General features: G+C 49.4%; 2 protein-coding genes, 1 long non-coding RNA gene and 1 other non-coding gene across 17 annotated transcripts in view; 1 reads left to right on the top strand and 3 right to left on the bottom strand.

The window, feature by feature from the left end:
- The window catches only part of KHDC4 (KH domain containing 4, pre-mRNA splicing factor), a 17,259-nt gene extending 8,189 nt beyond the window's left edge, over positions 1-9,070 (bottom strand). For 3 of the 4 annotated variants that reach the window (XR_007148041.1, XR_007148042.1, XM_047839936.1), the window contains exons 1-9: positions 8,900-9,070; positions 8,557-8,699; positions 7,714-7,930; positions 4,109-4,237; positions 3,710-3,789; positions 2,552-2,604; positions 2,117-2,280; positions 722-933; positions 113-173 (exon numbers count right to left, since the gene is read on the bottom strand). Coding sequence is in view for 2 of the 4 variants with exons in the window: in XM_047839936.1 (XP_047695892.1) it covers positions 113-173; positions 722-933; positions 2,117-2,280; positions 2,552-2,604; positions 3,710-3,789; positions 4,109-4,237; positions 7,714-7,930; positions 8,557-8,699; positions 8,900-8,938 (1,098 nt within the window). In the remaining 2 variants the exon portion in view is untranslated. Of the gene's footprint in view, positions 1-112; positions 174-721; positions 934-2,116; positions 2,281-2,551; positions 2,605-3,709; positions 3,790-4,108; positions 4,238-7,713; positions 7,931-8,437; positions 8,533-8,556; positions 8,700-8,899 lie in introns of those variants that run through there. The other variant, XM_047839935.1, reaches the window with a different exon arrangement.
- On the bottom strand, positions 1,756-1,884 carry LOC125155892 (small Cajal body-specific RNA 4). The gene has a single exon (XR_007148408.1). It is a non-coding gene; the product is annotated as a small Cajal body-specific RNA 4 (non-coding RNA).
- Positions 8,577-19,914, top strand: LOC125155113 (uncharacterized). 11 transcript variants are annotated; one of them, XM_047839944.1, is made up of 3 exons: positions 8,602-8,653; positions 10,066-11,851; positions 12,367-14,398. In XM_047839944.1, the coding sequence occupies exons 2-3, from the start codon at positions 10,895-10,897 to the stop codon at positions 12,664-12,666; spliced, it is 1,257 nt and encodes a 418-aa protein (XP_047695900.1). In that variant the 5' UTR covers positions 8,602-8,653; positions 10,066-10,894; the 3' UTR covers positions 12,667-14,398. The 11 variants fall into 11 exon arrangements, 8 of the variants coding, with proteins under 8 accessions (XP_047695900.1, XP_047695898.1, XP_047695904.1 ...); XM_047839942.1 differs by lacking the exon at positions 8,602-8,653 and adding an exon at positions 8,706-8,933; XM_047839948.1 differs by lacking the exon at positions 8,602-8,653 and adding an exon at positions 8,711-8,760 and having other exon boundaries at positions 11,662-11,851.
- Positions 18,510-24,677, bottom strand: LOC125155116 (uncharacterized). Its single transcript, XR_007148046.1, has 2 exons — positions 24,442-24,677; positions 18,510-19,578 (listed from the first exon to the last, which is right to left on the bottom strand). It is a non-coding gene; the product is annotated as an uncharacterized LOC125155116 (long non-coding RNA).

The raw sequence follows: 24,677 nt of genomic DNA, 5'->3' as shown, positions 1-24,677 counted from the left end.
TCGGTGGCAACTTGTTACTGAAGCCCTCGGAAACCAGTGCAGGTGGGAAGAGGGCTCAGACACAGCCCCACACGGCAGTTCTCTGCGTATCAGACAATCGAACAGAACTCACTGTTTGCAAGAGATTCTCACAGAGCTTCTTGGCAGCAGCCAGGCCTTCTGGTTTGGGATGGCTGCAAAGAAAGAAGACCCAGAAAATTCAAAGAGGAGAAAAGTAAAAGATACAGAATCGTGTTTCACTTCGTATACTGTTTATAAGTTTAATACATTTAATGCAGCACAAATCTAACTTTCTGAAAATCACAAAATAACGTAATAGAAGCCCTGTAAGATATACCCAGTATCATCGAGACATACACTTTTTGGTCTCTCTGACTTATAGTACTTCTTGACATAAGACTTTTAAAAGCCACTAAAATCACTATCAAGTACACAAATACTGTCGTAGGTTTAAAAAAAGGTTATTTTAGGCTCATCACAGCTACTTTAGGGTCAGAGATTGTATAAAACCCAAGAACCTGAATACTAAAAAAGGCAATTCCACCTCCTATTTCAATCATTCTTATCAAGTAACTACAAATTGATTATTGCTAGTACTGACCTAAGTCCCTCACGTTAAGGTTTATTAAACCTATTTTCTTACACCTTCTGAATTATCCCTGCCTGTACTGATCTGGTGACAAGCACTCAAATGTCCTCAGCCCCACCCATCCACACGTACCTAATGTAAATATACATAGGCTCAAAAGCTTCTCGGCCAGATGCTGGCTCAATGCAACCCGAACCTTTGCCTCTTAGGAAGACTTTGGCACCTGTTTCAATCTGAATGTGCTGCAAATAGGAGCAGCCTGGACCTTCCACTTTCTCCTTGACATTGAAAGTGGGCACAGCATGCTCTAGACCCACAAATAATTTATCTTGAACATAATGCATCTGTGGAAGAACAGAACACCTCAGATTAAACACGACACATAATTAAATCCAAATCTTGAAAATGATTATGTGTGACTTTAATCCCCCAGATACCTTTAATCACTGTTAGAACAAGGACTCCAAATGATTTCTACCATGAGCCTATAAAAATAAACTTTACAAAGCAGCTTAAATTCTTTTTTTTTTTACTGTTTATTTTGAAAAGGAGGGAGAGAGTGCGTGTGCACATGAGTGCGTAAGCAGGGGAGAGGGCAGAGATAAAGGGAGAGAGAGTCCCAAGCAGGCTCTGCGCTGTCAGTATGGAGTCCGACGTGGGGCTCGATCCCACAAACCCTGAGATCATGACCTGAGCCAAGGTCAAGCGTCGGATGCTTAACCGACTGAGCCCCCAGGCGCCCCTATAGTAACTTAATTTATTTTTTTTTTTAATTTTTTTTTTCAACGTTTATTTTTTTTTGGGACAGAGAGAGACAGAGCATGAACGGGGGAGGGGCAGAGAGAGAGGGAGACACAGAATCGGAAACAGGCTCCAGGCTCCGAGCCATCAGCCCAGAGCCCGACGCGGGGCTCGAACTCACGGACCGCGAGATCGTGACCTGGCTGAAGTCGGACGCTTAACCGACTGCGCCACCCAGGCGCCCCTATAGTAACTTAATTTAAATGAGATCTGCCTATCCCACGCACCTACCTAGAACATTAACACCTTCCTCAGTTCAGCAAAACAGGCATAAAGCAAAGACTCGCGGCTCAGGAAGCACGCCCACGGCCCAGGCCACCGCAAGGCAGGGAGAGCCCGGTGCGGTCTCCCGGGACTCGATAGCGGCGTGTCGGGTCGTGCAGTCAGCCCCGTGGTGTCCTCCCGTGAGGGCTGCTCTCGCCCACCCTGTTCTCTAGGAGGATTGTATCAGCAGAGTCTTGCTTCACCAGACTCAGCCTTCTTAGTCCTCCAGCTGCCGTCACATTTACAGACACAGAACCAAACCACTAACTTCACAGGGAACGGTGTGCCCTCGACTGCGTCAACGCCCTTTCCAAAGGGCGCGTCACCAGGCCAGCACTAGCAGGGAACTCTCAGGTCAGAATTTCAAGATTTTCTATGTTCTTCTCGTCTCCCGTTTTCTGTGGCCTATGTCAATTTGACAGAAATAGCAAAGCTGTTAGGGGATCTCTCCACCAAACATACCCCTGACTGGAAGGGAGGCTTCTGGCTAACAGCTGGGGACAGCTGTGCAATGGGCGCCGGCTGGTGATAGACAGTGACTGTTGCACCATTAAAAGTTGGACTCGTCCCCGTGGCGGCTTTGACCACCCCATTGGTGATGATCTCTTTGATGCGGTTTACAGCTCCTGTGGAAAAACAGGGTGAGATGTTATACCAATGGGATGAACGCACGGACTACCAGCTCGTGACAAAGGTCAACGCTCAGGTGCCCATGTACTAATCCGTTTTAGAGGATCCCCAAGTATGTGGTTCTCAGCCTCTCTAAACCCCCAGCCCATTCGTAAGCGGTTCATACACACGAGTTAGCACAGCCCGGGAACATTCTGCCAACTTGTTACTTAGAGCCCTATACTTCGCCCTTCACAAAAAGCAGATGTGAGCCCAACCGTTACTTACTGTCCACTAATTCCCGTGTCTGGCCCTGAACATGAAGGTATAACGGACGATCCCTATAAAGAGAAATACAAAATGATGATCCCAAACTGGTCATAACCGAAGGAACCAAATGGGCCACCGAATTTGTAACGTTTATACTTTCCAAGTAAGGCAAAGGCACTATATTCAAAGAAATGACTGTTGCTAATTTTTAAGAACGTGGTTTAAAGCTGGGGCTAAATAAACTTTTCTGGTTGCCTCACAGGAGCCCACACAGGATCAAATCTGTTCGTATGGGCTCCTGAATACGGGGATCTAGTCAACCGAGATAACCGGATGTTTGCGAAAATTCCTTTTTGTTGGCTAACAGGTTACGTGCAGACATGCTCTTGTCTATCCAAATGACCGGGGTGACAGTGACAGGAGCGCACGGACCCATGGCTGTGAGGCCCGCAACCAAAGCAACTCTCGACTCTAAATGTAAAGTGGCTTAGATTCAGATTTTGACTGTAATCACAGAGAAGATCTTCGATAACCATACAGTTCATAACAAGCTGTCAGCAAAAAAGAGCTGTGTCTAAAGCCAAAAAAGTTCAAAACAGCAACCGGCGTGCACACAGTTGCAATATACTGTCTCAGGTGGGGAGCAAGTTTTGCTTCCTAATTATATTTGGTTTGGGCCAACGTGAAAAATGTTGCACTGCCTGAGTACCCGCCCCCAAACACCGAGTAATGGGAGAGACGAACTAAAGGGGATGAGATGTTTACATAGATGATCCAGCCACCCTGGACACAGCAAGGAGTCGGACAAAAGGATGTTTTTGAGACGGAGATCACAACAAAACACACGCCCTTTTGTTGGGGGAAACATTCCCACACAGAAATTTAGAAGCGTGTCCGTTAAATGTCAGCAATTGTCTCACCTTACACTTTCCCGTAACGTGTTTCCTCTAAGAAAACGTTACCCGTGAAATGAAAAATCGAAGAGCAGCAGGAAGGACGAGAGCTGCCGACCCTCCTTACGCACGTCTGAGACGTTCCCAAGTTCTACTACGAAGCATGCGTGTACGTCTAGCAAGCTGCTGACCAAATATTTACACCTATTTCCTCAGAATGAAACACACACTAACGTGAGCCCGTGTCCAATCTTTTCCCAAAGCAGAGGAAGTGCATACACACCCTGGCCCCACTTTGGCCTTCTCCTCGCTTGTCATGAATCTCCCTCGAGTTGACACCGCGGCCCCACTAAGTCGGCTGATCTGAAAAGGAAACATTCTATTAAAAGGATGATGTGGCAGTTGACCGACTTCGATGACAGGCAGCGGGATGGATTCTCCCCATGCGTTCATTCCACCAACAGACAGGAATGACATCGCTTCCTGCTCAAGCTGACCCAGGGGGTCCACCCATATCGGCTCCTTCACCTTCACTAGAAAGTTCCTCTGCAGTTAATTCAACCCAACCCTGACTTTGGAGATTATGACCCAAACCCGCTAATCAATATCTGACTCCGCTCTCCGCGTTCACAAGACCACGCCCAGCCACCGCCGTCCCCAGAGAGGCCCCACATCTCCCCACCTCATCCTGAGTCTGCCCTCGAGTCAACAGGTTCCTGCACGTGAGAGGCACGTCATTGATCTCGACTTCAGCCACCACCAGGTCGTCCTTGCTTTTATTGCTAGTTAGGCCTTTGCCAGCAGCCTGAAGCTACCAAGAAAGAGTAATTAGATCAAAAAGACTGTAAGATAAAATAGTATCTTTCTGCTGTCCAATTTACAACCGGCCCTTCCCAAGTCCCACCACCACCTTACCGTTCCCCAAACCTGCCTGCAAACACACTTTGGAAACGCGCCTGGGTCGTTCTGCAAAAATGACATAACGAGCCAACAAAACCTCACTGAACTGACACCGAGTATCGTCAACTGACTTGAAGGCAACCCTCAGGTCTCTCTGTAACCTCAGCCACGTGTGCGTTTCTGCGATCACATCACCCCAGAAACCCTACGCTGCCATCTGCACGGGGAAAATCACAAGACCAAGTTATGGCGCTTTGCACCTCAACCAGCTAGCCGTCCGTGCAGTCAAATGCAGGGCAGGGGCGCCTGGGTGGCTCAGTCGGGTGGGCGTCTGACTTCGACTCAGGTCGTGATCTCCCGGTATGTGGGTTCGAGCCCCACGTTGGGCTCTGTGCCGGCAGCCGGGAGCCTGGAGCCTGCTTCGGATTCTGTGTCCCCCTCTCTCTGCTCCTCCCCCACTTGTGCTCTGTCTCTCAAAAATAAATAAATGTAAAAACTAAGTTAAAAAAAAAAAACCACAGGGCAGAGTCCAGCAACCCATGCACCTCACCTGTGTAACCGGACGCTGCCTTTGTGCCACCGCTGCGGCCATGGCACCTTACGTTCACCTAATCCCATCCTTGCAGTGACCTGGAACACCCGTCAGTTCTCCCTGACAGCCCATTACTTTCTACTAAAGAGCTAAGAGAACGGATGAAAAGTCAAGCAAAATCCTAAAATCTGATCTGGCTTCTTTCAACTTCAACTGTAGGCAACTCCAGATAGCTGGATTGGAGTTACTCAAGAAAAATTTCATCCCAAGATGGCCTTCCCCAACCTTTTCTTGCCTTGGACCAATGTCCCACAAATCTGCTCCAGGAAGATAAAAATACAGTTTACTTCCTTATGCATTAGATACATTTTAAATATTTTTTTTAACGTTTATTTATTTTTAAGAAAGAGAGAGTGAGCATGAGAAGGGGAGGGGCAGAGAGAGAGGGAGACGCTGAGCCCTATGCGGGGGCCCGAACCCACGAACCGCAAGATCATGACCTGAGCCGAAGTCGGTTGCTTAAGCCACTGAGCCACCCAAACGCCCCTGCATCAGACAGGTTTTTAAATCACGGACACAGGGGCGCCTGGGTGGCTCAGTTGGTTAAGCGTCCGACTTCAGCTCAGGTCACGATCTCGCGGTCTTTGAGTTCGAGCCCCGTGTCGGGTTCTGGGCTGATGGCTCAGAGCCTGGAGCCTGTTTCCGATTCCGTATCTCCCTCTCTCTGCCCCTCCCCCGTTCATGTTCTGTCTCTCTCTGTCTCAAAAATAAATAAATGTTAAAAAAAATTAAAAAAAAAAAAATCACGGACACAAACTAGACTCAGCAACATCTCATCTTTGTTCAGCCCCCCACTCAACACGCTGGCTCAAGCACACCTCACCTCCCTGAACCCCGGGGCCACCTTCAAAGGTGCGGGCAGTGCCTCCGGCAGCGGGAGCTACCTGGCAGTCCAATGTGGGCGCCGTCAGCCTCGTGTCCAAGTGCCCTGCCGAGGAACTCCACTTTAAATTTTACTTTTCACTCAAATTTTAATTTAAATAGCTACAGGAGGCAGCAGCCACTGTCGGGGACCACCCAGGTACATGTCACCAACCCCATCAGATGAGGAAAACGGAGGCTCCACGACATATCTAAGGCCAAGAACCGAGGACCCTGGGTTTCACACCTAGATATTCTGATTCTAAATCCGCTATTTGTGCACTGTGCTGCCGCCTGCTGAGCTCAAAAGCTTTTTAGAGAAAAAAAAATAAGTGATTCACATCAGTATTAAGAATTCTATTACTCAAGAAGCACTCCATGATCACCAGCGTGTTATAGCTCCTTGTAAAACTTACAAACGGACAACGGACTCAATCTTTGCAAACCATCAAAATACAAAATAACGAACTTCCAATTCACTAGAAGTTCCCACCAATTCTGCCGAACTTGAATATTTAAACATCCAGACAGATTATGGCCTGTTGATATCATACACAGGACAGCTAACAAAAAATTGTATTTTCCTTTCTCCCCCAGCTTTACTGAGGTATACCTGACAAACAAAAATTGTGTACATATACTGAAGGTGAACAACTGGATATTTTGATATACGGTTACATTGTGAAACAATCACAACATGTTAATTATAATTAACACAGTCGCTGCTCACCTAAATTGCATTTGCAAACACAGAACTCATTTCTTCACAGGTACTATGGAAGTCAGCTTTATTTTTTTTATTAATTCTTTAAATGTTTATTTATTTTTGAGAAAGAGAGACAGAGCATGAGCAGAGGAGGAGCAGAGCAAGAGGAAGTCACAGAATCGGAAGTAGGCTCCAGGCTCTGAGCTGTCAGCAGAGAGCCCGACGTGGGGCTTGAACCCACGAACCATGAGATCATGACCTGAGCCGAAGTTGGATCATGACCTCAACTGACTGAGCCACCCAGGCGCCCCCGGAAGAACTTTTTTTTTCAAATGAGAATTATAATGGAGCAAGCAGCCTTGGGACACACTGAATTCTCCAACTCCAGAGGCTTTCAAGCAAAAGCTAAACACCCAGTTGTCCGAGGCGACTCTGAAGTCACACGTGTGCCAACCATGACAGATCTTACACAATTACACAACTTGACATTCACACGCACGCCCAATTTCCATCCTCTGTAAACTGGAGACAGTAATCCATCCCTTAAAATTATAAGGATTTCTTTTAAGTGCAAAGCATGCATTCTAGCACTACAAACAGCCACTATACGCATCGTCCTGTAGAAGATTCTGGTTTCCTATTACAGGATAAGTTAAAGACTTCAAAGTTCAGATCCAGTCTAGTGGTGAGATTTTAGTTATACCACAAATTCTATAAAACGACCAAATTCTATAAAATGACCAATTTGTATGAAAACAGCAAACCAACCATCATATAAACGGTTTATTTTATTTCATGTTTAATTACACTGTAGACGTTCATTAGATTCTAATTATAAAGGACATTTTATAAACGTATTTTTGAGCAGAGTTGACTAGAGACATTTTAAAGCTCACTGATTTACCTGGACTTTCTCATGTGACTTCAGGGAAAATGCACATGTGGTGAAAAATATACTACATCGTTGCTTTAAATGATTATGTAGATAGCAGGCCGAACTAAGAACAAAGACAAAATGAGCTATTTGATCCGTAAATGTAGTCAAGCCAACCAAAGCTGCCTCGTAAAAACAAATGACAAAATATCATCTGATATGTTCCAAAACTAAGTGGTCCTTAAATTACTGGGTCCCGGTTTTCTCCTCCACACACAGGATTCTTGGATCGCACAATTACAAAACAACCCGTATTAACATCGCAATTAGCAGAGTCCCTTCAACTTCAAATACCTTCTCGGCGGCATTCTGCGTTGGTTTCAGCTTCCCTTTGGCCATGAGCATGGCATTGATCTTGGCAGCCACAGCAGCAGCAGCATCCAAGGCTCCAGAGGGAGCAGCTGTGGAGCCCCCAGGGCTTCCCCCACCGCTGGTAACCTCCCCACCTGGGGCCGTCGGCGGGAGGAAGAGAAGGGGGGCTGGCGCTGGTTGGTCCCATTTGCTGCGGCGCCTACCGGGAAAAAGAGGAAAATATTGGGCCCCAAAGCTTTATTCGTGTTATTCTTCCCCTTACTACGCTTTAGCACCCCATTTGCCGTCTATCGTGTCCTCTTTACACCCTCAAGTCTCTTATCAATATTAAAATGACCACCTCTCTTTATACAGTTACTGCAGTATTTCCTCACTAATGTCGACCCTACTCCAGAATCTACTTCTTTTCTACTCCATCACCCCTCTGAGAAAACTCCACTCTGTCCCACATGCCCCCGTTTTGCCCCTCCTCTTGGCCGGTCCTTCCGAAAAGTCCCTGCTTTCCGTCTCCCTCTGCTCCCTGCCGGCCTTTTTCGGGGGCCCCAAGGCCTGCTCACCGTCTTTCTCCCCAAAAGCCCAACCCTCCAATACGTACACTTCCCACTTCAACGCCCCCCCCCCCCACACCCATACGCAGCTCCCAACGGTCCCTCCGTCTCTCCTCTGCCCCGTGCGAGCCGCGATGCCCTCGCCCAGGAAGCTTTACCCGCCGGCCCCGGGATGTGTCGCGCTCCCCGCGGACATGGCGACCGGCTCTGCTCAACCACCCGCCAACTACCCCACTACCACCTTCCCGTCACTTCCGCCCCCAACGCCCTCACGCACAGCCCCTTCCGGTCGTGAGGAAAAGCCGTTCCGGTGAAAGCGTCGGTTCCAATTGGACTCTTGATGATTTCAAGGCGTCTGGCATTATCCGAGACAGGTAGGGTGTGACCTTCCTGCTTTCCGCTTGCCCTGGAGAAAGATGGCTGCCGAAGAGCATATCAAGGCGCAATTGGGGCGAGGAGAATCCATGTTTGTTGTGGGCAAGTAGGTAGCCCACAAGACAATACGCAAGAGTCGGGGAATTAAACAGTTCGTCCCCCGGTCCAGCCACGTTTGTGTGGAGGCCCAGCCTCTGGCCAGGGAGAGAGCCTTCCCGCCACTATGGCCCGCTTCACTCAGTTACCTGCTTAGGAAACGGCAAATGATGCGTCCCAAAGGTCATGTGAGAAATTTCTCTAGTTGTTTCACGTCTGCACGCCAACCACTGCTTTCAGAGCCGGGCCTCGGGGGCGCGCCGCGAGGGGGCGCCGGCGGCTGGGCGCGGGAGCGGAGGGGAGGGGGCGGGCCGGGGCGCTCCGCCGGCGTCTGGGGGCGCTGGGAGTGGGTTGTGGACCCCGGAGGTGAGGGTCGCCGGCCGGGGCGCCCCGCCGGGGTTAGGGCCGGAACGCCGCGGACCGACGGCGTTTGGTGGGTCTTCAAGCTGCTAGGAGACTCTAGGTTGAACGACTAGCATGGAGTGCTGTGTTTCAAATACATTTATATTCTGGTAGTGAGAGGCCTAAGCAAACTGAAACTTAACCAGCTTGTTCCACTTCTGTACAATTGCTTGGCGCGCCCGCGTATTCGTGACCAATCATTGAGATACCCATACCCCCAGTTGTGGTTTGACCTAAAGGTGGGAGCCAATCGAATGCTGCTAAGTGTTCAAATTTAAATATCAACCAATCGCAGCTCTGTAACTGTGAAAAATCCCTGATTTCCCCACGGCTTGTTTGTACCTGTCTATAAAAGGGCTGTAAAAACCTCACTCGGGGCCTCTTAGCGTCGCCGGCAACGAGTGCGCGGAGGACCGGGTCCGAACCTGCAATAAACGACCCTTGCCGCTTGGCTTTGGCTCTGGACTCTGGTGGTTCGTTTTTTGGGGTCTCTTGAACTCTGGGCGTTACATTGGGGGCTCGTCCGGGATACCCCCAAACCCACCAGACCCCAAGTCAACGGGTCATTTCTGAGACCGGTCGGTAAGTGAGCCGGCTCTGTCCGTTCCTGTTTGTTCGTTTCTGGCTCTCCCGCGCGGGATCTGTATCAGAGACTGACACAGCCCTGGCGGACGCGCTATAGGGCAGTCAGTCGGGACCAGTAGGAGACGTCCTCTGGCACCCGTCTGGGGCACCATTTTGGCCCATGGGAACTCTTTGTTCGGGTTACAGACACCCGTTCTGTATCTGGTCCCCTCACCAAGGCACTTTGCCGCCGCGCTTGTGATTTAACTTGTCTCCTCTCCTCTGCAGGTATATCCGGCTCACTCCCGGAACATAAACTAACTTGACCCATCTATTTCTTCCTATACAGACTATGGGACAGAACCAGAGTACACCTCTCTCCCTTCTTCTGGCTAATTTCAGGGATGTCCAGACTAGAGGCCATAACCTAAGCCTGGACATCCGCCTGTCAAGACATCACTTTCTGCCGGTCTGAGTGGCCCGCTTTCGGGGTGGGCTGGCCTACCGAGGGCACTTATTATTTGCCTATAGTTGCTAAGGTCAAGGCCAAAACCCTCCTGCCAGGAAAGGAAGGCCATCCAGACCAGGTTCCCCATATCCTCGTCTGGCAGGATCTTGTTGAAAACCCTCCACCCTGGATGTCTCCCTTCCTTTCCTCAGGGTCCTGTAAGATTTTCGCGGCCCGCTCCACTGACCCAACCAAGCCGTGAACCCCCTCAGCGCCCCTAAATCCCATATTGCCCGATAGTCAGGACCTACTATCCCTGGACCCTCCACCCTATCATCCCCCTCCCCTCGCACCCCAGGCCCTGCCCGCAGCAGCCGCCTCACCAGTCGCCCCGCTGGTTGCCCCCCAGGGGGAACCAGGAGGACGGGAAGCGGCAGCTGCACCGGAGCCAGGGAGGCTAGGGGCAGCAGCCTCGCCAAGCCCTATTGAAAATGAAACCAACAGCGAAGGGCCAGCCGGCCGAACTCGCAGGTGCACCCAGCGTGAGCCAAGCTCTCGCCTCCCCGACCACTGTGGCCCTACCCCTGCGGGAAATAGGACCCCCCGATGAAACGGGCAACCCCGACTCCAGTATTGGCCCTTCTCCACCAGTGACCTTTATAATTGGAAAACCCAAAATGCTCGGTTTTCTGATAACCCTAGAGATCTTAGAGCCCTCCTAGAGAGCATAATGTTCACCCACCAGCCTACCTGGGATGACTGCCAACAGCTTTTGCGAATCGTGTTCACCACGGAAGAAAGGGAGAGAATTCAACTTGAAGCGCGGAAGCTGGTCCCCGGGGAAGACGGTCGACCCACTGTTAACCCTGACCTCATTAATGCAGCGTTTCCCCTGACTCGGCCTGATGGGGACTACAACGCGGCAGAAGGTAGGGGACGACTGCTCATTTATCGCCAGACTCTAATGGCGGGTCTCCGGGCTGCAGCGCGCAAGCCCACCAATTTGGCCAAGGTGTACTCGGTAGTACAAGGTAAGACAGAGAGCCCTGCCACCTTTTTAGAAAGATTAATGGAAGCCTTTAGGCAGTACACCCCCATGGACCCCGAGGCCCCCGAAGAAATCCTGCCCAGGTATGGTTTTCCAGTCCTGATAGGGTCAGACAACGGACCTGCATTCGTCTCTAAGGTAAGTCAGGGATTGGCTTCCGTACTCGGGGCAGATTGGAAATTACATTGTGCCTACCGGCCCCAAAGCTCAGGACAAGTAGAAAGAATGAATAGAACATTAAAAGAGACCCTTACTAAATTGACTGTGGAGACTGGCGCTAATTGGGTAGAATTACTCCCCTACGCTCTGTACAGGGTTCGCAACTCCCCGGACAAGTTGGGCCTTACACCCTATGAAATCACGTTTGGCAAACCCACACCTATCATACCTAATCTTAAGTCAAACCTCATTCAATTAGACCAAGATAACAGCCTCTTGTCTTCTCTCAGGGCTCTACAGTGGGTTCATGAGGCCGTGTGGCCTAAACTAAGAGAACTGTATGAGACGGGGCCCCCACCCACTCCCCATCAGTATCGTCCAGGAGACTGGGTCCTCGTCAAGCGACACCGGCAGGAGAACCTTGAACCCAGATGGAAGGGACCTTACCAAATCATCCTGACAACTCCCACCGCCATCAAGGTAGATAATCTCCCTACCTGGATTCACCACACCCACATTAAGCCTGTCTGACCCGCTGTCTGACCTTATGGGACACACTGATAGAAATACTACTTGGACTGTAGACCGGAGTAAGAAAAACCCCCTCAAACTAACCTTGCGCCGTGCCTCCCCTAAACATGTTCAGGATAGTGACCCTTGTCCTACTAGCCCTCAACCTCAAACTCCTGGAGGGAGGACTAAATGCCCCCGTTGACAAACAGAAATTGTACGAAGCTCTGTATGGAAGGCCCTGTGATTGCAGAGGTGGCGTGGTTAGCACCATTGCCCTGCCACACAGTAAAAGAATAGTGGCCGGCTCTGTAGGAAGAGGGGGTCTACAGCGAAGCTACACTCAAACCCAAGACTGTGGGACCACGACTGCTTACTTAACCCAGACCTATGACACCACAGGACTCCAACAACAGCAGTGGTTATGTGTTAACAAACCCAAGCCCCTGCCCCCCATGACAAAATGCCCTTGCTCCACTTTCCAGGAGTCGGTGCACAGCTCTTGTTATGACTCCTATCAGCAATGTATAGGGCCAGATAACTCCACTACCTACTTTACGGCCATCCTACAGAGTAACAGGGCAGCGATAGCCAGTGATAACAATATGCAACTTCAAGCTGGCTGCTCTGGCTCAGTTGGAGCTGCCATCTGCTGGAACCCCCGAGCCCCCATACACGTGTCTGACGGTGGAGGACCCCAAGACGCTGTCAGACAGATTGAAACGCAAACGAGGCTTAAGGACCTCGCAGAACATGTGTATCCATGGCTTAATTCCACCCCCTAGTTCTCCCTAGGCACAGCCCTTACGAGTTAGACCCTCAGACAATGTCTATCCTAGAAAGCACTTTCTTACTCAAATATCTCTAACCCGACTCTAGCCCAAGATTGTTGGCTTTGCCTACCCCAGCAAACTCCCCAACCCATCGCCATCCCCACTGAAGTTGATATCAGCATAACCAATGACTGCTTTCCTTCTTCCCTACCTGACCCCTTCCCCATTCAATTCATTAGCCCGTTCGATGCCTCTTGCTTTATAAATAATCTTACCTCCCAGAATAACAGCATAGATGTAGGGATCGTATCTCTTGCCCAATGCCACCAGTACGTCACTATCAACTCCTCCTCCTGTAGTACCAACACCACCGTTTTTGTCTGCAGAAATAACCTAGCCTACACCTATCTTCCCCACAATTGCACTGGAGTATGCATCCTGGCCACCCTGCTACCAGATATCGACTTAGTCGCAGGAAAAACCCCCATGCCCATCCCTAGTCTGGACTTTGTAACTGGCAGATCCAAACAAGCTGTGGCTGTTATCCCCCTCCCGGTAGGCCTAGGAATTACAGGCGCATTAACTACCGGGACAGCAGGATTAGGAGTCTCCATACACTCCTGTCTGCGACTCTCTCGGCAACTAATTGACGATGTCGAAGCCTTGTCAGGGACAGTCCAGGATCTGCAAGACCAGCTAGATTCCCTAGCAGAAGTGGTGTTACAGAATAGAAGAGGGTTGGATCTGCTCACCACAGAACAAGGCGGCATCTGCTTAGCCCTACAAGACAAATGTTGCTTTTATGCCAATAAATCAGGAATAGTTCGGACCAAAATTAAACAGCTCCAAGAGGACCTCGCACGCCGACGAAAAGAACTAGCCTACGATTCTGTCTCCCTCTCTCTCTGCCCCTCCCCCGTTCATGCTCTGTCTCTCTCTGTCCCAAAAATAAATAAACATTGAAAAAAAAATTAAAAAAAAAAAAAAAGAACTAGCCGAAAACCCACTGTGGTCAGGACTCCACAGGTTTCTCCCCTACCTTCTTCCCCTTTTGGGCCCCCTACTATGCCTCCTCCTCCTTTTTACCTTCGGCCCTATTATAATCAACAAAATAATGAACTTTATCAGGGACAGACTAAACACCATTCAGATTATGGTCCTTAGGCCACAGTATCAGCTCCTAGACATGGAGAGCGAGCTTGATTAGGTAACACCGTAGGACCCAAGATTGGTTCCTCAGGTACTTGAGAAAGGGGGGAATGAGAGGCCTGAGCAAACTGAAACTTAACCAGCTTGTTCCACTTCTGTACAATTGCTTGGCGCGCCCGCGTATTCGTGACCAATCATTGAGATACCCATACCCCCAGTTGTGGTTTGACCTAAAGGTGGGAGCCAATCGAATGCTGCTAAGTGTTCAAATTTAAATATCAACCAATCGCAGCTCTGTAACTGTGAAAAATCCCTGATTTCCCCACGGCTTGTTTGTACCTGTCTATAAAAGGGCTGTAAAAACCTCACTCGGGGCCTCTCAGCGTCGCAGGCAACGAGTGCGCAGAGGACCGGGTCCGAACCTGCAATAAACGACCCTTGCCGCTTGGCTTTGGCTCTGGACTCTGGTGGTTCGTTTTTTGGGGTCTCTTGAACTCTGGGCGTTACAGTAGGATTAATAAAATACAAGTTAATTTGAAAGCCAAACTCGTAGTATTTTCCCTTCAGCATTTAATAAATGCCCCTTCCATCCGAACACCACGTTTATCATGTATGAAATTTTATATCTACGCTATTACGTTTCTTCGTTCTTTTGCATTGATCCGTTTGTTCCTTTGCTACGGTGTTTTTATTGGGTAATTCTATTTCCATTTTAATCTGTTAGGGCAAACCGATTTTCATCTACATTTCATGGCCCATCTGACAGGTGTATTTTTCCAAAGAATTTCAGATTAAACACCATCGTTTTCCTGTTGCCCCTTTTCCCCAAAACACAATGTTGTTGGGAGTCTGATTGAAATTACATTATTTTTTTACACTTAAAAAAATTTGTGATTTGTGAATCGTATTACCCTTTTCTAAAGGGTACTGGGGGGGAGGGGCCTGGCCGGCCCGTGGGTGGAGCATGTGACTCTCCGTCTCCCAGTGGTGAGTTCAAGCCCCTCCTTGATCTGATCGCGGAGCCTGCTTAAAAATTAAATAAAAATAAAAGGGTACTCTATGCGCTCAATTCACAAAGTTGTGCAACCATCACCACTATCTCATTCCAGACCATTTTCATCACCCCAAAAGAAACCCTGCACCCATCATCAGACACGTCCCATTTTCCCTTGCTGAGGCAACCACCAATCTACTTTCTGTCTCTCTGGAATTGCCTATTCTGAACATTTCACACAATGGAACCATAGAATATGTGACCTTTAGTGTCTGACTTCTTTCACTTAGCATCTTGTTTTCAAGGTTCGTTCGTGTGGTAGCGTGTGTCAGTGCCTCATTCCTTATTACGGCCAAATAATATTCCATTGTATGGATAGGCCAGTTTATCCATTCATTTAGAATGGATAATCACCACTTCTGTCTTAACTTGGGAATTTTTCTTTTTACATTTTATTTATTTTTGAGAGAGAGAGAGTGTGAGTGGGGGAGGGGCAGAGAGAGAAGGAGACACAATCCGAAGCAGGCTGCAGGCTCCGAGCTGTCGGCACAGAGCCCGAGGCGACGCGGGGCTTGAACTCACAAACCACATGATTATGACCTGAGCCGAAGTCGTACACCTAACCGGCTGAGTCACCCAGGTGCCCCCGACCCCTTCCTGTGTCCAGGGCAGGTAGATCAGCCCAAACTTGGAAGATGCCAAACTGGATTTCGCAGTCTGGGCCCCGTCCTCCCCCGCAGCAGGAAGGAGGAAAGAATGATGGTGGGCTTGCACCACCCCTGGCCTTTGGGGCACCACCTTCTACCTCCGACACTTGGAGTAATTTCTCCAAACAAAAGGATTTCCAATTGAGGAATTCTTCTGGCACTTCTAAAAATAGCTTTGTAATTTTTGTCACCTTCTTACAAGGGAAATCCATCAAGAAAGAGAAGACTGGAACAGCTGTTCAAAAGGAGGTGGTTTGGGGCACCTGGGTGGCTCAGTGGGTTGAGCATCTGACTCTTGGCTTTGGCTCAGGTCATGATCTCATGATTTGTGGGTTCGAGCCCTGCATCAGGCTCTGTGCTAACAGTGCAGAGCCTGCTTGGGATTCCCTCTCTCTCTCTCTCTCTCTCTCTCTCTCTGCCCTTCTGCTCACTCACTCGCTCTCACTTTCTCAAAATAAATTTTAAAAAATAAAAAATAATAAAAGGTTGTTTAAAAAAAAAAAAAGACGAGGCGGCTTGTAGAGCCCCAGATCTAGCCTCGGTGAGGCCTGCCTGTACTTAGTGCTGTGTCCTTGACCGCTGAGAGGTTTCCCCCAGTGTAGCTTAAAGTACTACAGGGTCCCCTCGCCGCTGTGCACCTGAGCTGGCCTCAGGGAGCCTCTGGCGCACGCCCCGCCAGAAAGGATGTGGGTGAATCACCCCTCGGTGGGACTGTGGAGGCGCCGGGAGTGGGTGAGCCCTTCCCACTGCGAAGTCAGCTGCGACAAGGCCCAGCTGGGAGACCGGGTCGGGCTCTGGAGGTCCCCTTAGCAAAATAGGAGGTTAGTAAAGTGTATTGATGGTTCCTCGGAGCCTCAGGGAAAGCACAGTCCCAAAAGAGATCATTTTGTCCTCTGCTGAAAAGGCACAGGGAGAAAAAGTGCAGTTATGTAATCCCGTTAGAGAAAACTCTTTATTCCTGTCTTCTGAAAGTACTTACGGTCAGACCCAGGGAAATTAATCCTTTTCTCGTCAAATTCTAGTCCACACCGAATTCCTTGCCATACTAAGTATTTGTGACTGAAGCTAACCCACTGATTGGCCACAGCGAGGCTCCTGACCCCCGAGTGTGGATTTCTGGGGGAGCCCGAGGAGGCAGGGAAACCCCTGACATCTCGGCTTATCACACACACCTCAGTGCAGCACTGCCCCACCAGATCGTGACCTTTCCCAGGGTTACAACCAGTGGGCTTGGAGGTGATCCGTAATCTATAACGGTCCTTCTCAGATGCAGGTCTCCTCAGAGTCCTGAGCAGCAGAGCGGGGGATGGGCAAAGTTCTGGCGTGCGTTCCTGCCAGGCAACAAAGTCTTACAGGACTAAATGTCCTAGAGAAATAACACCTGTCAGGAAAAGGCTATGGCTTTAACATCCTCAAAACCACCATTTGGCAGCTATTTTAGTGATAAGTGATGGAGGCAGGAATCAGCAATGGATCCTAAAGATAGTGGGTCAAAGAGGAGTAATGGGACAGTCACATGGTCGCAGAGCAGCTCCTCACAAGACATTTATTTATTAGTTACAAAAGGAAGAACGCGGGGGCACCTGGGTGGCTCAGTCCATCAAGCATCCCAGTCTTGGTCTCGCCTCAGATCCTGATGTTCCGGTTCGCGAGTTCGAGCCCCGCACTGGGCTCTGTACTGACAGCTCGGAGCCTGGAGCCTGCCTAGAACTCTCTGTCTCCCTCTGTCTCTGCCCTTCCCCTGCTCTCTCTCTCCCTTTCTCTTTCTCTCTTTCTCTCAAAATAAATAAACTTTAAAAAAAGGTAGGGGGAGAATGGTACCTTCCTAGTGGAGAAACCTCACAGATACCACCTTAACTCGGTGATGGAAGATGTTAACTTCCGTCACCAGTGACAGGTGGCACGCACCTCCTGAGGGATACTCTTAAATGAACACAGTGCCAAAAATGTTATAGCCTGAGTCCAAGCATAAGGAAATAGTAGACAAACCCAAGTTGAGAAACGTTATACAACTAAACTTTACTCCTTAAAAATACATGAGCCTAATCGTGGGAAATATCAGACAAACCCAAACCAAGGGATGTTACACAAATAACTTTTACTCTTTAAAAATATGTAACATTTAAAAATGTCATGAAATACAAAACCTAAGGAACTGTTCCCGATTCAAGGCGACTGCAAGGAGATGAGAACTGAATGTTACTCACGTCTGAGATTTCTTTTGTTATAAAAGATGTTACAGGGGACATTTAGCAGCATCTCAGTGAGGTTTCTAGACTAGATAATATTGTAGCATTGTTACTTTGTTGATTTTGATCATCCTACTGAGGTTACATAAGAATACTCTTGTTTTTAAAGAACATTCTTGGTTTAGTGGGGGGGAGGGGGGGCACTTGGGTGGCTTAGCTGGTTAGGCTTCCAACTCTTGATCTTGGCTTGGGTCACAATCTCACCCGCATCAGGCTCTGCACTGGCAGAGTGCACTCTCTCTCAATAAATAAATAAACTTTTTTTAAAAGCTCTTTTTTTTTTTAATTTTCCGAAGTTTATTTATTTATGAGAGAGAGAGAGAGAGAGACAAGGTGTGAGCGGGGGAGGGGCAGAGAGAGAGGGAGAGAGAGAGAATCCCAAGCAGGCTCTGCACCATCAGCATGAAGCCCGATGCAGGACTTGAACTCACGAAGCCGTGAGATCATGAACTGAGTGGAAGTTAGACATGCTCAACCGACCGAGCCACCCGGGCGCCCCTTAAAAATTGTTTGTTTTTTTTTTAATTTTAATGTCTATTTATGAGAGAGAGAGAGAGAGAGAGAGAGACAAGGTGCAAGCGCGGGAGGGGCAGAGAGAGAGGGAGACCCAGAATCCGAAGCAGGCTCCAGGCTCTGAGCTGTCGGCACAGAGACCGACACGGGGCTCAACCCATGAACTGCGAGGTCGTGACCTGAGCCAAAGTCCGAGGCTCAACCCACTGAGCCACCCAGGTGCCCCTAAATTTTTTTTTTTTAAATAAAGAAAGAGAAGACAGTCTTTCCCGAGGATTTTTGGACCCAGAGAACTGTGGTTGTGAAAGGTTGTCACTTGTGCTGTGTCAGGGCGCAGGGGACTGCGTTGGGCTGTGACCAGGCAGAGGAACTGGTCCGTGCAGAGATGCGGCAGCAGGAACCACATGAAAAGTGAAAGAATAAACATTGCTTCCTGAGGGCCGTGGCGTCTTCCCGTTATTTCCCCTGAGTCCAGTCGGGTCCGCTCAAACTCTAAAATCGCATCTCTGGACCTACTCTTTCTTTTTTAATTTTAACTGGGCTCCACAAGGAGCACGGGGCTTGAACTCACTACCCTGAGGTTAAGTGCCGCATGCTGTACCCTGAGCCCGCTGGGCGCCCCTGGCTCTACTCTTCCGTGCTGCCTGCTGCAGCAAAGGAAGGAAAGCGGAGGTGAGGACGGGTGGGGCAAGGGTGAGGGTTTTCAAGCAAGCATCCTGGCCTAACCGACATCATCCTTCCCCTTGAACGTGTTTCATCACTGGAGGCAGCTCAGGGCGGTCTCTGTTCTTTGCAGTAAAGGAGGCCTGCGGAAAACCCCGGAGGAAGGGAGTGACCCATGGGGCGGATCTGAGAGAGGGGTGCAGGTACTCAGAGCCCCTGGGCAGCCCAGGGGGGACACGAGGGCGAGCCTCGCCCAGAGCAAGGGGAGTCTGCACCGTGAGGAGGAACACACTGCAAAGCCTGGAGGCTGCGCGGGCAGGACCTGGCGGCGGGGTGGATGGGGCAGTGGTGCTGAGCGAACAGTGGAGATGCCGGGGAGGGACCGCAGCCCCGGCCGGGCGGCCACCAGGACTCTTTCCTCCGTGCTGTCCTTGCGCACAAGGATGCACCCTGCTTCGGTGTTGGCTGGCACCCCACTGTACGAACTTACCACTATTGGCTTCCCATTCACCTGATGCGTAAGCAGCTCATCCATTTGACTTGTCCGCGTGAAGCTACGTCAAATGAAGTGTCTGTGAACGTGGGTGTACAAGTCTTCATGTGAACGGATACCCTGATTTCTCAGCGTAAGTGCCTGGGAGCGGGATGCCTAGGACATATGAAGCATATGTTTAACTTCTTAAGAAAACACCGAATTGGTTTGGGCTCGAACTCACGAACCACAAGATCGTGACCCGAGCCGAAGTGGGACGCTCAACCAACTGAGCCACCCAGACGCCCCAAGAAACCCTTGAGTTGTTTTGCGAAGTGATTATATCATTTTACGTTCCCGCCACTTCCTTGCTAGCACTTGCTGTGGGCAGTTTTTCATCTTAGACATCCTCCGAGGGATGCATTATAGCTCATCCTGGTTTGAGTTTGCATTTCCCTAATGGCCGACGCTGTCCAGCATCTTCTCAGTGCCTCTTTGGTATCCCCACATCATCTTTGATGAAGTGTCTGCTCAAATCCTTTGCCCATTTGAAAAATAAAGTTGTTTTCTTATTATTGAAATGTGTTAATGTTTATTTTTTTATCTGTGAGAGAAAGGGGGGAAGGGGAGAGGCAGAGAGAAATGGGGACAGGGACCTGAAGCAGGCTCTGTGCTGACAGCACAAACCATGAGATCACGACCTGAGCCAAAGTCAGCCGCTTAACCTACTAAGCCACCCGGGCTTAGCCCCAAGAGCTCTTTAGGTATTCTAGATACATCCTTTATCAGATCTCTGGTCTGCAAATGTTTTCTTTCAGTCTGTGGCTTGCCTTTTCATTTTCTTCACAGTGTTTCTCAAAGAGCAGAAGTTCTTAATTTCGATGAAGTCCAATTTATCAGTTTTTGCTTTTGTAGGTTATGTTTTTAATGCATCTTAGAAATCTTTGCCCGACCTAAGGCCACAAATTTTCTCCTTTGTTTTCTGGTAGAAGTTTTGGGGTTTTAGGTTTTACATTTGGATCTATGATCCTCTGAGTTCACTTTCGTGCGTGGAGTGAGGTAGGGATTGGAGGTCTCTTGTGCACACTTTTTTTTAATGTGGATATTCAACTGTTACATAACCATTTGTTGAAAAGACTGTGCATTCTTCAATGACTTTTCTTTGCACCTTTGTCAAAACCCAACTGGCCATAAGCGTGTGGGTCTATTTCAGGACTCTCGGTTCTGCTGCACTGATGTTTGTCCTTTTGCTGGTACCACACCGTCTTGACTACTGTTGCTATAGTTTGAGTGGACCAACTTTACCTTTTTGCAAAACTGTTTTGGCGATTCTACAAAATCGTTTGGCTCTTTGTGTTTCCATATGAATTTCAGAATCTGCTTGTCAATTTCTATTTTTAAAAAGGACTGCTAGAGTTTTTATTAGAATTGCATTAAATCTACATACCAATTATAAGGAGAAGTGATATCTCGTTGAGTCTTGCAGCACATGAACTCATTTATACCGCTCCATTTATTTAGGTCTTCCTTCCTTCCTTCCTTCCTTCCTTTTCCTTAAGTAATCTCTGCACCCAAAGTGGGGCTCAAACTCATGACTCATGATCAAGAGTCAACAGCTCTACCAACTGAGCCAGCCAGACACCCCTATTTAGGTCTTCTTTAATTTCTCATGGCAGCATTTCGTAGTTTTCAGTGTACCAGGATTGCACGTCTTTAGTCAAATTTATCCCTAAGATTTTTATTTTTATTTTTGATGCTCTGCCAGTTTCGTTTTAATGTGGACAATGAAAGACAGATCTCTATCTCTGCCTTTGCAATTTTTCTGTAAGTCTAAGACTATTCCCAAATATACAGTTGAGAGAGAGAGATTGATCTGGAACTTGCCCACGAACCTTGAAGCTTCCCGTGCCCCTTACTGAAACTGCAGTGAGTCTCTGCAGACGTGGGGAGGTGTGGCAAGGTGGTTGGCGGGGGGTGACGTGAGGGGGGGGGTCTGGATTAGGGTCAGGTGTCCTGCTCCTACCATCTGTCATCCCCGGAGCATCTGGAACATCTGTCTCTACCACAAGTGCAAATGCAAAGCTCCCTTCTGCTCTGGGGGCCTGGGCGGTGGGGAGTAGTTCTGTCCCTCCTGCCTCCCGTTCCCCTTTACCAAGATTTGGGAGTGCACGCGCAGGGGTGTGGGGCTGGAGAGACATGTGGGCTAAAGCTGGTGACTGAGGGGCAGGCCCAGTCCCTAGAAGTCCTTCTTATGTAAGGCAGATGCCATAATCTACCACTGCATGTCCTGGGACTCCAACTGAGATAGAAAACCGGCTGGTAAAGCCTGGCTTCAGAGGATAATAGGAACTCGAGGAATAACGAAATCCTTTCATGGGATCCGGGTCCTCCCGTCTCCCGGCGGTTGTGTACAAAGACCGTCTAGAGAGGAGTTGGCTATTGTGCATCCATCCACATCCTGGTGCTGTCTCCCTTGAAGACTAGGAGTGTCCCAAGGGCAGGGCCTGGTGCTTGGGGCCCTGCAGAAGGGGGTAGAGATTATAGGGGGGAAGAAATGCCTAAAGGGTTTCGTGATGTCTTGGAGAGCGCTAGATTCTAGAAGTCAAGAGACTTTCATCTCACGTCCTGACTCTGCCACGACGTCTCTGGTGGCCTTGGGCAACTCACTTTCTCTCCTTACTGTTTTTTAAATGTTTATTTATTTTGTGAGGTACCTGGTGGCTCAGTCGGTTGAGCGTCTGACTTCGACTCAGGTCAGGATCTCGCGGTTTATGAGTTCAAGCCTCGCATCGGGCTCTGTGCTGACAGCTCAGAGCCCGGAGCCTGATTCGGATTCTGTGTCTCCCTCTCTCTGCCCCCTCACCCACTCACACTCTGTGTGTGTCTCTCTCTCTCTCTCAAAACTAAGTAAACATTAAAAAACAATTAATGTTTATTTATTTTGAGAAAGAGAGAGTGAGAGCGGGGAAGGGAAGAGAAAGACAGGGAGAGAGAATCCCAAGCAGGCCTCTGTCAGCGCAGAGCCTGACTCAGGGCTCAGCCTCAGGAACGGTGAGATCAGGACCTAAGCCGAGATCAAGGGTCGGATGCTTAACCGACTTTCTCTCCTTATTAAAAGAGAAGTTGAATTAGATGATCTTAGCGATCCCAACCATCTCAGAAAGTATATGAGAAGACCATATATTTCTTTTTTTTGTCTCCCCTGCATCTAGCACAGAGCCTGACACATAATAAGGGTTCAAGAAACGCTGTGGACAGTGAATGAATGAATGAATGAATGAACACACGAACTAACAAAATAAAAAAATAAAAGGATCCAAAGTGAAGTTCTTAGATGAGCCAGCTGGTGGCATCACCTCTCTTTGTGACCACGGGTGCTGCTAGTGTCAGAACAAGGAAAGGACTCAGATTAGAAATGAATAAAGGACAAACGATCAGAGGATCAGATATTTCAGGGACGCCTGGGTGGCTCAGTCGGTTAAGCCTCAGACTTCGGCTCAGGTCATGATCTCGCGGTTCATGAGTTTGAACCCCACGTGGGGCTCTGTGCTGACGGCGTGGAGCCTGCTTGGGATCCTCTGTCTCCCTCTCTCTCTGTCCCTCCCCTGTTCTCGCAGTCTCTCTCTCAAAAAGAAATAAAATCTTAAAAATAACAAAAATATTTTTAAAAATGGGTAACAGGGGCGCCTGGGTGGCGCAGTCGGTTGAGCATCCGACTTCAGCCAGGTCACGATCTCGCGGTCCGTGAGTTCGAGCCCCGCGTCGGGCTCTGGGCTGATGGCTCAGAGCCTGGAGCCTGTTTCCGATTCTGTGTCTCCCTCTCTCTCTGCCCCTCGCCCATTCATGCTCTGTCTCTCTCTGTCCCAAAAATAAATAAACATTGAAAAAAAAATTTAAAAAAATAAAATAAAAATGGGTAACAGAACCCTGGAATTCTGACCCACTTCTGTTCTCCATCAAAGAGAAAAGGAAGTCCAATGCACTGACCAGTTCACGGCCAGTCATCGTGCTGCTGGGTGGCTGGAAGAATAAACATGGCCCTGACACAGAGAGGGACTGGCACAGAGGCACCCAGGAACAGTCCCTAAGGCCAGCAGGTGGCCTGTGGGGCTCACCTGAACTTGGGCTCAGTCTGTCCCTTCTGGCACCCACTCCATACCCACCCCTTGCTGAATGACCCAAACATGCTGGCACCCAGTCTGGGTCTCTCCTGGAGGTTCATCACACCCACTGCTGATTGGTGTTCCAGAAGGGCCCTTCTCCTCCCCAGCACTCCAAGGGAATTGGAGTTCAAGCATCTTAATTAGCTGGCGGAGGGCAGGAAGGTGTTGAATGTTTTGGAACGCCTGAAAGCAAGCCCTCTCTTATCTACCCACCTCCCACCTTCTCTTTTTCCCCATCACAGCACTTTTTGCAAAGGATACGGGTATGGGCGCAAAAGGGGAAGACCCAGTGAGGCATTTTTACCAGTTAGGACTGAGATCATGGGGAGACAGGATGAGGTGTGGGTGTGGGTGTATCTCAGGACCCATGCGTCTCTGACATGGGCTCGGGGATTGGAGGAGGGGGTGGGGGTCCCGCTGGCCTCTGACTCCACAGACTAGAGCAGGAAAGGGTGAAACGGCAGGGGGTGACAGGCTGGCAGGACAGCTTCAGACTCAGGAGCAGCACTGAGGGCGGGCCACTCAGGTCCCCACAGGCTGTGCTCCGGGAGGGGGCGGTGAACAGGAAGCTGTGACTCCCCCACTTTCTCTCCCAGCCCTTAGCCTCAAGGTCACTTGCTGCAATGAATTCCGACCCGTGTTTTAGTTGGCGCTCTTCCCTGGGCATGGTGACAACAGATAGCTGTGCTGTACCCCGCTCCTTTCCAGCAGAACACCTCAAATTTTCCTTTGAAATAATCATTCACACAAAGAGCTATCTACAAAGTGCTTCCTGACATGCTTTATCTCGTTGAATCACGCCAGTCCTGTGGAGCGGAACCTTCTGTCTGAAAATGCTAACAAGAAAACGGAGGCTCAGGAGAGTGAAGTAACTTACCCAAGTCACACAGCCAGTGAGGAGCAGACCTGGAACTCCAGAACCATCCGGATTCCGTGCCCTCGTGCCCACCCCACCCCTGCCCCCAGCCCCCAAGACAGCACTTTCTGCAGAGAAGGGGGTCCCCGCGCCAGCTCAGGAAAGGAGGGGGCTCCAAGTTTGGCTCCTGTCATCCCTCAGACGGGGTACCCCTGGCCCTCGCCCTGCGCGGAGGCTTGGGTCTGCCCTCCCCAGTG

This window comes from Prionailurus viverrinus, chromosome F1, assembly GCF_022837055.1.
Source record: "Prionailurus viverrinus isolate Anna chromosome F1, UM_Priviv_1.0, whole genome shotgun sequence".
Classification (NCBI taxonomy): domain Eukaryota; kingdom Metazoa; phylum Chordata; class Mammalia; order Carnivora; family Felidae; genus Prionailurus; species Prionailurus viverrinus.
The sequence above is the reverse complement of the archived record's forward strand: the minus strand, read 5'-3'. Positions and strand labels throughout refer to the sequence as shown.